This window comes from Neodiprion pinetum, chromosome 3 (assembly GCF_021155775.2).
Source record: "Neodiprion pinetum isolate iyNeoPine1 chromosome 3, iyNeoPine1.2, whole genome shotgun sequence".
Taxonomy (NCBI): Eukaryota; Metazoa; Arthropoda; class Insecta; order Hymenoptera; family Diprionidae; genus Neodiprion; species Neodiprion pinetum.
Window position 1 is genome coordinate 10,558,173 of NC_060234.1, and position 16,504 is coordinate 10,574,676.

General features: G+C 44.0%; 1 protein-coding gene and 1 long non-coding RNA gene across 2 annotated transcripts; both read right to left on the reverse strand.

The window, feature by feature from the left end:
* Positions 1-7,074: 7,074 nt before the first annotated feature.
* Positions 7,075-7,602, reverse strand: LOC124214323 (uncharacterized). Its single transcript, XM_046616583.1, has one exon. The coding sequence runs from the start codon at positions 7,600-7,602 to the stop codon at positions 7,075-7,077; it is 528 nt and encodes a 175-aa protein (XP_046472539.1).
* A 5,565-nt stretch (positions 7,603-13,167) lies between these two features.
* On the reverse strand, positions 13,168-13,876 carry LOC138190663 (uncharacterized). The gene is made up of 2 exons (XR_011176685.1): positions 13,622-13,876; positions 13,168-13,266 (listed from the first exon to the last, which is right to left on the reverse strand). It is a non-coding gene; the product is annotated as an uncharacterized lncRNA (long non-coding RNA).
* Between the last annotated feature and the right edge of the window lie 2,628 nt (positions 13,877-16,504).

Sequence of the window (16,504 nt, forward strand, 5' to 3'; positions counted from 1 at the left end):
CAGAGTATGGTGTGAAAAATTGGAGTCATAGTTTTAATTTCCTCGTTTGATCTCAAAAGAATGTCAAGATTCTTCACTCTTATTTGAATACATATTATTCTCAGTCCTGAAAAGAACCCTTCCATAAAACATAACGTGACCGCAATTTTCATATAACAGGTAATTAACATGAAGGTGAAATTATGAGATTGGATTCCGATGCATTATGCAGTGTACTGGCATATAACGAAAAGTATCAAGCGATGGAGGATGCAATGCAATGTGTATCCGGTCATAAACAAGCGATTTCTCGTAATGAAATGTAAACGACGCTCCCGAGGTTGATTATCATAACCTCAATCGTCTAAATTTAAATAGTTTTTCATTTACGCGATTGACGTCCTAGAAAAATTCATACAGGATTTTAGTGAAAGATAATGGTTGCATACAGATAACTAGGACGTGAAACACTCAAGTATTCACAATTAAATAAGCGATGCATGTAATGTCCTGAAATGAACCCTTGCATAACGCAATACATACGTGGGCAAAGACAATACTTTTATCGTACATTTTCCCGTGAAATTTATCACTGAGTTAGGATTCCAGTCATCAAAATCTCATTTCAAACCGAGTGTACTCTGTGCACAATCTAGAACAATTTTCCTTTTTGTGGAAACCGCGTTAACCTGAAAGCAATGCGCGGCCGAGTCCTGAAATCAACCGTTACTTGGCCTAATGCATTTGGGCGAATTACTTGGAGGATGTTTCATCAGATTATTGACGGTACTTTGGCGATTGAGGATGATTTTTCATATGGAAAGTTTTTTCAAAACTTCTGTATTCCAGAAAAATCAGAGGGATGTTCAATTGAACGGAAACAATTTCTGATCCTCGAGAAAAACCGCTAGTGCTATCACCGATACTCTAGACATTATTCTCAAATCAACACATTCAACAAACTCAACTCATTTTTGTTCCTCGCAATCAGGTCACGTTGCTCGTGAAATACTCTTTATGCGAGAAATCATGACCAATCATTTTTCAATTACTTGGATTGAAATAATCCGAAACGCCCTGATGTGTTCTATTCAAGTGCCCTGTCCCATGTAATATTGTTTCTAGGATTCTGACTCAAGGGTAGATACTGGAATAAAGCTTTCAATTATTTCAAATATTCTTTATTTTGATTAAGGTATCCAGTTTTTGAGATACATTTTACTCAAGAAATCGTATTGCCATGCTCAATGGAATAGAAAAATACGAATTAACGGTATTTTCTCTACACAAGTATAACCTGTGTTGTAATGGTTGATTCCAGGACCTTATATACAACGCTTGTGTTGCCGAGATTTTCGAAACCTTATGATGTTTTAGTAACCTATTTGCTATCATTCTGGTCCACTGAAAATGAAAGTGAATTCTTCTGGAATTTCAGTATTGTCAGGGCACTACCGAAAGCTCGACCAAAAGCCAGAAGTCTTAAGGTTATATCTGAACACTGGACAGCTGTTCACATTTATTGTCAATTACAGCTCGTGTATGACTTGATGGACATTGCATCTGACAGTGTTTCATTGTTTTTTCTTAATGTTTTCTGAAATACTGTGAAAATCTTCAGAATCCCGTCGGCGGATTACGATTTGGTCTTCAATGTATACAACGTCCGTCGTCTAGGTTATGTTGACATGTAACACAAATCACTTGATGATTGTAAGAATTTTACTCGAATTTGGAAATTGTGGTTACGTCCTGAGTTGAATTATTCGTTTCCGTTAGCTCACAGACTTTGATTACTAAAAATCTTGATAAAAAATATCGTATTGTAGGCTTTACAGTACGCTTCACATGACCGGAATCACTTTGGAACGATATCTAGGTAAAATAGTAAAATTTCCATAAAATAGGCGGCGTATAATCAAATGTTGGGTTAAATACAGCTGTTTTATTTGATAAAATACATGTCTTGGCCTTTAAATTACCATTTTCAGGTCAAGTGTATAACAGTGTATAAACTTGTATAAAACTGTATAAAACTGTACATCATTCCATTTATCGTCTGTTTCAAGAACTGGTCCTGGAACTGTACAATATATCGAGTTTATACGATTTTATACGATTTTATACTATATACGGACCTGAGATGTACCAAAACACACCTATTGGTTATTTCAAGGTCAGACACGAAAAGCACCATAAGCCGTATACATCTTTCAGGTCGGATCTGAAAGTAACCAAATGTCCTGGAAGAAACCACTACGTAACCGAAAATGACCTGGCAGCGACCATCTGATATATATATAGATACATATACATTGTAACCAATATTTTTATATAGTTGAGGGTAAAACGATAGAACGATAATTGGTTACCCTACGGCGCAGTCGCTAACCTGAATAATTAGATAGAGAGAGAGATACTAAGGGAGAAAGATACGATTGTTGGGCGCCAGACGCACATGCGTCAAAAATAGATAATTAGAGAAAAAGACAAAGGTAAAGGTAAAGGTAATAGATGAAGGTAAGGTCAGGTTCTACGACGGTTTTGCACAGTTCGCTCAGAGAGACAAGATAATGGTAGAGGGGCGGAGTCGAATCCAATAAATAAAATAAGAAACAGGTGAAGCAGGAATAATGTCAAATATATTAGGCAAGAAGCGATAAGTTTAATGACAAGCAAGCAGCTGAAGAGATTGAGATACAATTACGATAAATGCGATAATTAACAATATTTACAGCCAGAGAAAGGTTAAGCGAGAGAGTTAACAAATAACGAAACGTTTTCCGAATAAGCGGGAAATATGCGCAAGCTCGCGATACTAACGGTAATGATTAACCCGGTTTTATGATAGATAGGCAGAACAGAAAAAGATAAACTGTACTTAAATTAAGCGGTAAGCAAATAAATCATAAAATATGAGAAGCGATTATGAACACATGCGAAATACAACAATTATGGTAGTTATCACATTACCAGAATGATCAGAGATAGGCAGACAGGGAATTATGAATTACAAGGTAAATTCAAGCGACAGGTCAAGTAGAAAATTAGCATAAAATATAGAGAATAACAGATAATACGTAGCCTCTAGTTTGCGGTAAGCGCGAGAGAGAGAGATGATATTCGGTACGATAAAAGGCAACTCAAGATAAGACAAACAATATTCAAGATAATTACTATGCAACGTACGGCAAACCAAATAGACTACGGACAACTACGATCAGCGATATTAGCGAAGAAAATAGTGAAAAAGATGTTATGCGATACGGCACAATACTCCAATGTCAAATGAACGACGAGCGGGACCGCGCAGCGATGTAAGATCGCTCCCGCGGTACACTCACTAAGATACGATAATCAACGGTAATAGGTAAAGAGACAGATATAACTAATCAGAGAAAATATAACAAAATAGCAATGCTCAATAGCTAAGATAAAAATTGATCCTTCAACGGAACGCGCTGCTAGACAGCGATATTAGACAGTCAAATATTCCAGAAGAGACAGATAATAAAATAAGCAATAGTCACTACAATGCGTAAGTAATAGTCAACCAGTCGCGAAGTTACTTGCAATAAGACAGAGAAAGGGACAAGATAAGAGATAAGAGAGAATGAGGTACGAGCCCAGGTGGCTCAAGCAGACCAACTGCAAGATAAAGAGAAAAGATACGAGCCCAATTGGCTCAAGCAGACCAACTGCAAGGTAAAGAGAGAAAGAGATAAAGGTAAAGGTACGATATATTGCAAGTAATCTCGTGGCTTCACAAAATAGAAAAGGAACCTCACTTACGTAAAAGAAGATATAACAGGTGCGAGAGAATGCGATAAGGTAGCGATAAGACACAGAAGATTACGATAGCACGTCGGTATGATACGAGAACTGAACGTAGAGTGACGAGATGAGCGATGATCCTGATTTTCGTCGAGCTGCTGTCACGTGATTCTTCCTCAAATTTGCGGTATTTCAATTGGACCAGCAGGTCGCGTAGGCCTGGTCCACGGGTAGGCGGCGATAATCCCTCGCCGCTTGTTTTTCTTTTCCCTCGACGACAGGTATCGAGGTATCGGGACGTCGGAAGGTGGTTAGAGATGTTTTCCTTCAGCTGTGTATCGTTGGTGAGAGAGGGGGGGGGGGGGGGGTCGTACTGCTCATGTGTTGCGATATTGAGGTGTGCGGCAATATTACGTCACCGGCCCTTTGGACTTGCGACCGACTGTAACTCACTCCTTGCTTTACTGGTACTCCCCGTTGTAGCTATTTCGTCGGCGCTGCATCCCGGCCCTCGCTCATTGAAGCCCTCATGCCGGAACGATCTGGTGGTGATGGCCCTCAACCCGGATCCCCACACTAGATCCACCAGATCCACGTGGTCAGCATATCATTAGCCTATTCCACGCCGCAGTCCTTCGATAAGACGGTTCGTGAAGAGAAAACCGTCTTCTATTGGATAGTCAACGACTTAGTAGATGTTAGGGTCGGTTCAGCTCCAGGCTGATGAGTATCGTCGACGGGAGGCTTCGTTGTGTTTTTGACGCACAGCCCTGTACGCCGCCTAACGATGCATTCGAGCGGTAGAAGCATTCATTCGTGGTTCGGCTCCTGGCCGATAAGTCTCAAATAGTTGGAGGTGCTGTTTGTGCATCACGCACGACCCTGTTCGACAACTAGATAGGCATCCATCGGGAGTGGTTTCAGCGGTATTCGTCCGTCTGTAGTCGGTTGTGGTCGATGTTGAGCTGGTACGTGACCCCTGTCAGGCAGTGTCCTGGTATCTTGACGCGAAGGTCTCGCGGATGGTTCTCGTAGAGCATTACAGAATTAGAAAATAGCATACAATTAGCTTAGTTAAGAGAAATCAACTTAAAGATAATTAGTCGTTCATTTTTGGAGTATTGGCCTCAGACGTGCTTTCGTTATTTTTAGCGATATCTGCACCTAGGGGAATGCGATAATTAAACAAAGTGACGGGGTACGAAATACCACGTCACAGCTCCCCCCTTCTTACGGAGGACCGAGGAGGTCCTTTGCCATTCGGAAACCATTATGTTGACTACTTACTTTTGCATGTGACTAGATGATCGTTAGGGATGTTAGAGATAGTTGCGATAGATAGGATTGAAATTGAGAACCCATGCGATACTTGACTTAGTTGAGAGACTTTGGAGTACGGCCTGCTGATTCTTGGCGAAACATAGTCTTCCAAGTTCTACTGTTGACCTGATCGGTTGTGAGTGAAGGAAGCGAAAGGATGAGCTAAATTTTTGCGAGAAGGTAGAAAGTTGATTGATTCGATTGCTTGGTTGAAGGGTGTTGTTGCAGAGGAGTCCAGACAATTTATGCGGTATAGAGCGATATTGAAATATTGGCCTCATGTAAGGTGTTATTCTGGGTGAAGCAACCAAAAAAAAGCAACCGTAAAAGCGTTATTTTTAAGATAATTGCGATAAAAGGAGTTTTGACCCCAAGTTGTCACTGCGTTATATGACTAGACATCGCAAAGATGACGCGGTAGAATTTAGGCGTTTATTTTACCGAGAGCAGGTTTTTTTAGTTTTTACTTTCTTCAATTTTGAAGAAGTCATGATGTTAAGGTCGAGTGGGGTTTTAATTGTTGGACGTCATTTTGTAACCGATTTATGAGAGTGGGGTTAATTGATCCCGTATCGGTGAATATGACAGAATTCAGGAGTGGATCGTGGGCGCACCGTGAGTGATTGGATACCTGTGATAAGGTGGATCACTGTTACTACGTCAGCGAGAAAATAATTGTGTAGTGGTAATAAGATAGTTTATTCACAAAAGCCTAACGGCAAAAAAAAAGAACAAGAACAATTTTGCGATAATAATAAAAAAAAAATATGCGATAAGAAGAAAAAAAAATTGCGATAATAAAAAAATTGCGATAAAAAAAAACGTTTGCGGTATAAAAAAAAACGGTAACCTTGGCGTGAGGCTGTGGTAATTGCGGTAATATAAAAATGAAAAAAAATTTTTGCGGTAATAAAAAAAATTTAAAAAAAATTGCGGTAATAAGAATTAAAAAAAAATTGCGGTAATAAAAATTGAGACGGAAAATTAGCGAGAGAAAAAAAAAGTTTGCGGTAATAAAAAAAATTTAAAAAAACTGCGGTAATAAAAATTGAAACGAAAAATTAGCGAGAAAAAAAAAGTTTGCGGAAGATAAAGAAAAAAAAACGGTCTTAAAATAATCGAAAATCGCGGTGGACGGGGCCGCCGCCGCGCCGGGTCCAATAAACATCCGGTTCCCCCGGAGGTGGTGGGGAGGTGCCTCGTAGCCTGCTGGGCACTTCGGTTGGCGGGTGGCACTCCGGGCACTCCGGGTGCAGATAACCATATATACCACACTTGTAGCACGCCCGATCTTCGGGCACCCTGTCTGCACACGCCGACACCCGGTGGCCGTATTGCTGGCAGATCCAGCACGAGCCGTACGGGGATCTGCCACCGACCACCGGTCGCGGGTACCTCGGTTTCACCAGTGAGACCGCGGGTGGTGTTGGCCGGGGGTTGGTGCTGGCCGCCCGGGGCGCGGCCCTCTCCCGGGTGTGATGGTGGTCGGGTGGGGTGGAGGCCCGTTTCACCCCCGTTGTCGGCGGCTGGTCGTCAACGGTGACCCTGGTCTCGCGGGTCTGGGTACCGGCTGACCGCGTCTCGCACCGGATGGACGGGTGCCCTGACTGGGTCGCGACCTCGTGCCGGCCGAGGCCGTTACCGGCCTGGGTACCCCGGGTGCTGTCGTCCGGGTGCGGATGTATAATGGCGGCCTGTCGCAGGGCCCGGTAGCTTTCCGCCCGGTCCTCCTGGACCTCCAGGGCGGCGGTCGTCAGGTCCAGCCAAAAGGCCGGATGCTGACGCCTCAGCTGCTGCAGCAGCGGCTGGTGGCGAGCCAGCCTGGCCCAGCGCCTGGGTTCTGCCTCCGCCTCGGGGAACTGCGGCTTCTCGAACTCCCCTTCCATCCCGCTGGAGTCGCTCATGTTCGATTTGGTTGCGGTATATGTGGTTGCAGTATATGGGTGGTTGCGATATTGAAATGTTTTGCGGAAGTTTTTGCGGTATCTGTGAAAGTCAAGTCTAATTGTTACGATATGCCTTTAAATGCCCAATATGGGTTTTCCCAATCACCTTGTTGCTAACTACGTCGCTGAGTTCAACTACTACAGGGGAGATGGTTCTGGTAATGCGATATGGTCCATGGAATTTCTTAGCCAGTTTGGCGCTGTAATTCTGAGCAGCCGAAGAAAGAGTATGTTGGCGTTTCAATACTAGTTCTCCCACGGAGTACGGCTGGGTCCGATGACGGCGATTGTAATAACCCGCTTGTCGTTCAAACGCGTTAGCCAGGTTTTCGACGACCCATTCCCGTAACAGTTGGAGGCGTTCTATATGCTCCTTCCAGAGTTCCGGACTCTGTCTTTCCACTTGTACGTCGCCGCTGGCTATTCGCCGAAGAGAGTTTATTGGAACTGGTGTCCGACCGAGATTTAAGAACGCTGGACTCGTTTGGGCGGAAGTATGATATGCGGTATTGTAAGCGAAACGAAAGTCGGGTAGGTGAAGGTCCCACTCACGGTGTTCTTGCTCGAGGAAAGCGATAATCATGGTTTTTAACACGCGGTTGACTCGTTCTGCGGGATTTGCTTGAGGGTGATACGGTGGCGTCGTCGTGTGGGTTACGTGGTAGGTATCGGCAAGTTCTTTTATGGTTTTGTTTACGAATTCGGTGCCATTGTCAGTCAGTAGTACTTTGGGGGTGCCCCAGCGTGATGCGATTAAATCGGTGAAGGCGTCACTAATATTACGACTGGTAGCCTTGCGCAAAGGACAAATCTAGACCCATTTCGTAAACAGGTCCTGAAAGACAAGGAGATAGGCGTAGCCTGAGCGACTGGGAGGGAACGGACCCATTATGTCGGCGGCGACTACTGTCCACGGTTGTTCGATGACCCTACGTCCCATTAAACCTGCTGGGGCCCGTTGGTCAACCTTGCTTCGCTGACAGGCGTCACAACGCTTAAGGTGTTGGACCACGTCGTGATACATGTTAGGCCAATAGTATGCAAGAGCTAATCTGCGGTAAGACTTGTCGACACCTAGGTGACCGGCCTGGGGGTCACTATGTGCTTCTTGCAAGGCGCGAGAATGAAGATTTGCGGGTAGGACTAGTTTCCAAGCATCTAGATCCTGAACTAGGGTACCGATTATTGGATCTTCGTGATGAAAATATAACTTGTCCCCATCTATTTTCCAACGCGGAAATTTCTTAGGCTGCGATATTACTTCGGCTCTACGACGATCGTACCAGGGGTCATCCGATGGTATTATAACGGCGGCTACTTCGGGGAAGCGGGATAGTGCGTCAGGAACTACGTTTAGCGCACCTTTACGGTGGATGATTTCGAAATCATAACTAAGTAGCTCGAGAGCCCAACGGGCCAATCTTCCCGTGGGGTTTTTGAGATTATGGAGCCACTTTAGACTACTATGATCGGTAATGACGGTAAAATGGTAGCCCTCAATGTAAGCGCGATATTTCTGTATGGCCCATAACACGGCGAGACATTCCAGTTCGGTCACTGAATATTTTCTTTCGGCGTCCGATAGGGTTCGACTGGCATACGCGATAACACGCTCCGCGCCATCTTGAGTCTGGGTTAATACTGCCCCGATTCCGACATTACTAGCATCCGTGTGTAAGACAAAAGGTACTTCAAAATTCGGGTAGGCTAATGTTGGTGCGGTAGTTAAATGAGTTCGAATTTCATCGAATGCGGTATTTTGTTCCTGATCCCAAATCCAGTCCTGAGACTTCTTTAAAAGCCTAGTTCACGGTTCGGTAATTGAGGCAAACTTGGGAATAAAGCGACGATACCAAGATGCCATTCCTAGAAAGCGTCGGACTAACTTGACATTAGTCGGTACTGGATAATTAACTACCGGCGAAACTTTATCCGGGTCTATTTGTAAGCCGTGTTCATTTACGAGAAAACCGAGGTACTTGACCTCCGAGCGACAAAACTTACTCTTTTCAGGGTTGACGGTTAATCCTGCGGAATGAATGACGTGTAAGACATGTTTGAGCCAATGAAGGTGCTCGTCGAAAGTTTTAGTAGCTATTATTATATCATCCAGGTACGCAAACGCATGTGGATCCATATCCGGTCCTATTAGTCTATCTAATAGCCTCTGAAACGTGGCCGGTGCTCCGGTTAGGCCAAAAGGCATCCTAGTGAAATGAAATAGTCCTTTCCCGGGGACTATGAATGCGGTAATTTCACGGCTGTCTTCGGTAAGCGGAATTTGATAATACGCCTGGCTAAGGTCGATGGTCGAGATATAGCGAGCTGAACGGAGCTTGTCTAGGATACTGTCCATTCTAGGCAGAGGGTACGCGTCTTTCTTAGATACCTGATTGACTTTGCGGAAATCTATGCAGAAGCGATAAGAACCATTTGGCTTCTTTACCATTACTATAGGGCTAGCCCATGCGCTATGAGATGGTTCGATGATGCCGGCTGCTAGCATTTTGCCTACCTCTTCATCTATAGCCTCCTGTATTTTAGGCGATACGCGGTAAGATCTCTGGCGGATCGCGAGAGCGTTCCCTACGTCAATTCGATGGGAAGTGAGCTTGGTTACTCCAATGTGTTCAGGCATAGGCGGTATTTCGGACTTCATAAAGGCTGCTAATTCGAGATTTTGCTGTTCCGATAAGGTGACTAAACCGTTGCAAAAAGGATTAGCAGCTACGCGTGGATCATTATCGAATGTGTAAATACGCTAAGGGTCATCCTGGAAACGCCAGGTCAACGCGGCAAAATTCACTACGATCCCGAATATCCGAATGAAGTCTAACCCAATGATACAAGAGAAGCTAAGACTGGGCACTAGCCGAGCGGGAATATTATGGTACACCCCTCGTAGCATGACCGGTAAGTCCACTTCACCGGTAATCTGTGCCTCCTGTCCGGCGGCCATTTTGACCGGACCTAAGCGAGACGGTAAAATTGGAAGATTTAAAGCAGTAACTAGCGATATAGCCTCTGGGCCAAGAAAGGTGCGAGAAGAGCCACAATCAAATAGTGCTGCGACTGGTTGCGATAAAATTTCGAAGTTGAGAAACAATAGCGGAATTCTAGCGGGCGCTTGGATCGGATTACAAAAATCTGACGATTCGGGTGACGGAGGGGATTCCGCGGTTCCACGTTCGTGCGGCTCCATCACTGGTTTCCCGCACACCGATTCGGGCACGTCACCTTAGTATATCCGACTTTGCCACATCGGAAACAGTATAGACCGGTCGCGGGTTCGGGACAATTCGCATATCGGTGACCGGGTTTTCTACACCTATAGCAGATCAGCGTACCTTTCGGGCTCGGCAGAAAGGGGTTGCCGGCGAACTCAGGAGAGTTATTCGCGATGCCCGCGGTATCCGTCTGAGCCGTGGTAGCGGTAGGAGTGGTTGGCGCACTGGTATCGTTTCGACTATTGAATCGCGGGGTCTTAGCACGCGGTTGTGCACTTCGACCGTTGGGTCGGTTACCCTGTGTCCCACGATTAGGTGTTGATTGAGCGAATTGGGCCGCGTTGGCCAGTTCCGTCTCGGGTTCCGGGCCTTCCTCGAAAAAGTTAATTGCTGCGATATTATTGCGATAGGGCTTTGGGTTTCTTTGCCCGCGGTAAGCTAACTCGGGTAGTACCGATCGTTCCGGGGTTGGCGGTGCCTGATAATTATTCGCTACGCGGAAGCTGATTTCTATCAGACTCGCAATGTCTTCTAATTGATCGAGGTTCTGTAATTCGTCCCGTCGAATTGCAACCTGTAATCGCGGTAATAAGTTGCGGTATGCGTAATCTAACTGTTCCTCTTCCGACCACGCGGGCCTCAATCCGTCGAAATACGCCCTCATACATGTCAAATAGTCAGCGACTGACTCGAATTCGCCCTGGGTTCGCCTACGAATTTCCTCCCTCAATGCGAACTGCAATTCCGGATTGACAAATCTACGGCGCCACGCGGCTTTAAATTCTGCAAAAGAACGCCACGTCTCGCGTTTGTTGCGGAACCAATAAATTGCGACACCTGACAAAAAGAACGGGATGCTATTTGAAATATCCTCGTCGCGAATGTTAATAAGCGATCGGCCCTCGTCTATACGTGCGAGAAATGCTTCGGCGTCCTCGTTACGCGTTCCCGAAAACTTGAGATTCCATTTCCTCATAACTTCGTACGCTGCTAACGCTGTCGGTCTAGACGGTGATGCGAAGTTGCTGTTCATGCTCGTTCGCGGGAAGTTATATTGGCTGTCCTCGAAACCCTGGTTGCGGAAGGCAGGTCTCCGCAGCGGCGGTGCGTCGCGATATTCATAAGGCGGAGAATTCCCGGTGCGGTAGTCAAACGGTTGCGGATTCGCCGGGTGATACTCCCGTGGTCTCAAAGGCGGCTGCTGAACGGGCGCCGGCTTAGCCGGTACGTCATTGCCGGGCAGGAATTCTGGCGGTATATTTCGCGGGCTAATTCGGCTAGGCTGTGGTTCCGGTGGCCGCTTCCGAATCGCGCCGGTTGCTGACGTATCGGGGTTACGGTTCGACGGTCGCGTCACGTCACGAATCTCATCGTCGGTATAAGGCGCGGGGTTGATTGGTTGCGTCTGTGTGGGTAACGTCATGCTATCGCTGTCGTCTGTCGGTGTAGCCATATAAGCGTCGTTGAGAGCAGGGGGGTCATCCATGCTTAGGCCGTGTTGTTTACAAAAATTCGTCAGCCGCTGACGACGGACTGGTTATATGCCTGCTGTTGACAACGAGCGTCCTTCTAATTCGGTGTTTAACTCGGCGTCGGTCAAGGAGTCTACCCACGCCTTAGCGGACGTGTGTATTGACATAAGAAGTATTGACTAGCGATAGGTGACCCGAAGAGAAAGAAATTGCGGTATTGCCAGATTATTGAATCGGTTAACTAGCGTGACCCTGTAAAGCCGGAAACTGCGATATAAACAACGGAAGATTATGTTATCCTACCCAAGCCAAAGGTTTCACAATAAATTTTGTTGCGCAAGAAGGTTAGTATGGTAACCTCGCTGAAGAAACCAAAACACAGCGATCTAGCGAATCAATAACAATTTTGATTACAACAAGGGATCACTCCTGCCACACACTAGACTGAGCAGTTTATAAGGTCAGGATGTTCAGGTCGTATCGTATTATCCCTGAGTTTTTCTATTGTTATTATTCGAGAGGTACGTCGGTTATTCTCTGCAGTATCCAAGTGTTTTTATGTTCGCGATAGTTATGGCAGTTATGTTGTGCGATATTTAAATATTTTTCGACTTTGCGCTATTTAGATAGTTTTTGAATTTGTGTTATTGATGGCGGTAAAGCCGTGCGATATTTAAACAGTCTTGAATTTTCGATATCTTTAATTTAGCGATATTTATGCTGTACTCGGTCGCAATGTGGAATTCTTATATTCAAAATTTGGTTTATATCCAATCTCGGTCGCGGCAATCAATTAATTTAAATATGCTGCTCAATTGTCTGAGTTCCTCGCAATTTTATCAATTTTTGGGGTTTCTGGGGTTCGTGTTCGGTCTCTTACTTTTCTCTGGTGCTTTGACGGTATACGATAAAATTTGCTTTCACCACTGAATAAGATAATCCCTCTTTATTGGCGTGGCCCCACGTTGGGCGCCATTTTGTAACCAATATTTTTATAAGGTTGAGGGTAAAACGATAGAACGATAATTGGTTACCCTACGGCGCAGTCACTAACCTGAATAATTAGATAGAGAGAGAGATACTAAGGGAGAAAGATACGATTGTTGGGCGCCAGACGCACATGCGTCAAAAATAGATAATTAGAGAAAAAGACAAAGGTAAAGATAAAGGTAATAGATAAAGGTGAGGTCAGGTTCTACGACGGTTTTGCATAGTTCGCTCAGAGAGACAAGATAATGGTAGAGGGGCGGAGTCGAATCCAATAGATAAAATAAGAAACAGGTGAAGCAGGAATAATATCAAATATATTAAGGGATCGTCTCAGTGTGACCCTCCGAAAAATCACTGATTTTCGCGAATTTTTTTTTTAATGTTCAAATAAACTAATCGGTCCGGTTTTTTTTTATAAATAAATACGTTTATGAAGAATACAAAATGATTTTTTTAAAGTTTATTTATTGAGTGCATCATTGTTGTATAAATTGTTGTAATTTCACGTGAAAAAAAAAGGTGCTGCACGGTTTCCACGATGACGGCCGCAATTTTGATCTGAAGAAAAAATTTCAAAAAGATTATTGATCTATAGGAAAGTCGCTATCGCGCTATGGAGGGGTTTTTTTTTTTTTTCAAATTTGACAAAATGGCGGCGGTTTGAACAAAAAGTGTCGAATGTGGCCCTTTTTTTCGACAGTTTTTCGTAAAAAAAATAGGAAGTTTTCAAAAAAAAAAAAAAAAGCTTCCATAGCGCGATAAAGAATGACGTTTAAAATGTTCTCCCGAAATTGGAACTAGATATCTTTAAAACTCTTTCTTTGAGAGTGGAAACCGTTTTGAAAAACACCATTCTGAGAAAAACGCGTTTAAAGATTGAAGTTGGAAAAGTTTATATAAATCGTTTACTTACGATCAATCGGCGATGCCAGGTCTTGATTTTTTTCTTGTGGGTTTCTCTCGTACGTCTATCCGTGGTGGATGTCAAAAACGAACTGAAATGCTTGGACAGTTTATTCTGCAAGGTTATAGAACCTAAGCACCTTAGTACACGCGCAGGTAGAAAAACCGTTCCCTTTCTACAAGAAACGCTGTAGCGACCGTAATAATTTGAATTTCGATTTAAAAATTTGAGAGAATGTTTAGAACAGTGTATACTATACGATAATGCAAAAAAAAAAAACAATTTTTTGAAAATTTCACACTGAGACGATCCCTTAAGTAAGAAGCGATAGGTTTAATGACAAGCAAGTAGCTGAAGAGGTTTAGATACAATTACAATAAATGCGATAATTAACAATATTTACGACCAGAGAAAGGTTAAGCGAGAGAGTTAACAAATAACGGAACGTTTTCCGGATAAGCGGGAAATATGCGCAAGCTCGCGATACTAAAGGTAATGATTAACACGGTTTTAAGATAGATAGGCAGAACAGAAAAGATATACTGTACTTAAATTAAGCGGTAAGCAAATAAATCATAAAATATGAGAAGCGATTATAAACACATGCGAAATATAACAATTATAATAGTTATCACATTACCAGAATGATCAGAAATAAGCAGACAGGGAATTATGAATTACAAGGTAAATTCAAGCGACAGGTCAAGTAGAAAATTAGCATAAAATATAGAGAATAGCAGATAATACGTAGCCTCTAGTTTGCGGTAAGTGCGAGAGAAAGAGAGATAATATTCGGTACGATAAAAGGCAATTCAAGATAAGACAAACAATATTCAAGATAATTAATATGCAACGTACGGCAAATCAAAGAGACTGCGGACAGCTACGATCAGCGATATTAGCGAAGAAAATAATGAAAAAGATGTTATGCGATACGGCACAATACTTCAATGTCAAATGAACGACGAGCGGGACCGCGCAGCGAGGTAAGATCGCTCCCGCGGTACACTCACTAAGATACGATAATCAACGGTAATAGGTAAAGAGACAGATATAACTAATCAGAGAAAATATAACAAAATAGCAATGCTCAATAGCTAAGATAAAAATTGATCCTTCAACGGAACGCGCTGCTAGACAGCGATATTAGACAGTCAAATATTCCAGAAGAGACAGATAATAAAATAAGCAATAGTCACTACAATGCGTAAGTAATAGTCAACCAGTCGCGAAGTTACTTGCAATAAGACAGAGAAAGGGACAAGATAAGAGATAAGAGAGAATAAGGTACGAGCCCAGGTGGCTCAAGCAGACCAACTGCAAGATAAAGAGAAAAGATACGAGCCCAATTGGCTCAAGCAGACCAACTGCAAGGTAAAGAGAGAAAGAGATAAAGGTAAAGGTACGATATATTGCAAGTAATCTCGTGGCTTCACAAAATAGAAAAGGAACCTCACTTACGTAAAAGAAGATATAACAGGTGCGAGAGAATGCGATAAGGTAGCGATAAGACACAGAAGATTACGATAGCACGTCGGTATGATACGAGAACTGAACGTAGAGTGACGAGATGAGCGATGATCCTGATTTTCGTCGAGCTGCTGTCACGTGATTCTTCCTCAAATTTGCGGTATTTCAATTGGACCAGCAGGTCGCGTAGGCCTGGTCCATGGGTAGGCGGCGATAATCCCTCGCCGCTCGTTTTTCTTTTCCCTCGACGACAGGTATCGGGGTATCGGGACGTCGGAGGGTGGTTAGAGATGTTTTCCTTCAGCTGTGCGGTATCGTTGGTGAGAGAGGGGGGGGGGGGGGGGGGGGTCGTACTGCTCATGTGTTGCGATATTGAGGTGTGCGGCAATATTACGTCACCGGTCCTTTGGACTTGCGACCGACTGTAACTCACTCCTTGCTTCACTGGTACTCCCCGTTGTAGCTATTTCGTCGGCGCTGCATCCCGGCCCTCGCTCATTGAAGCCCTCATGCCGGAACGATCTGGTGGTGATGGCCCTCAACCCGGATCCCCACACTAGATCCACCAGATCCACGTGGTCAGCATATCATTAGCCTATTCCACGCCGCAGTCCTTCGATAAGACGGTTCGTGAAGAGAAAACCGTCCTCTATTGGATAGTCAACGACTTAGTAGATGTTAGGGTACGTTCAGCTCCAGGCTGATAAGTATCGTCGACGGGAGGCTTCGTTGTGTTTTTGACGCACAGCCCTGTACGCCGCCTAACGATGCATTCGAGCGGTAGAAGCATTCATTCGTGGTTCGGCTCCTGGCCGATAAGTCTCAAATAGTTGGAGGTGCTGTTTGTGCATCACGCACGACCCTGTTCGACAACTAGATAGGCATCCATCGGGAGTGATTTCAGCGGTATTCGTTCGTCTGTAGTCGGTGGTGGTCGATGTTGAGCTGGTACGTGACCCCTGTAAGGCAGTGTCCTGGTATCTTGACGCGAAGGTCTCGCGGATGGTTCTCGTAGAGCATTACAGAATTAGAAAATAGCATACAATTAGCTCAGTAAAGAGAATTCAACTTAAAGATAATTAGTCGTTCATTTTTGGAGTATTGGCCTCAGACGTGCTTTCGTTATTTTTAGCGATATCTGCACCTAGGGAAATGCGATAATTAAACAAAGTGACGGGGTACGAAATACCACGTCACAATATGTACACTGGATTGGACTAAGCGTGGTCCCGTCACGCCAATTGAACGGTAGCCATTTTGTACAGATTCTTGTCACTTCAGATATGTATATATATATATATATATTCATACATATACATATATAGATGTGTATATAATGGATTGCGATGGAAAATTACGGTAACAATTATTGAGGTAACAATGAGTACCTGCGTTTTTTGCAAAACTAAGCAATCAAAATAT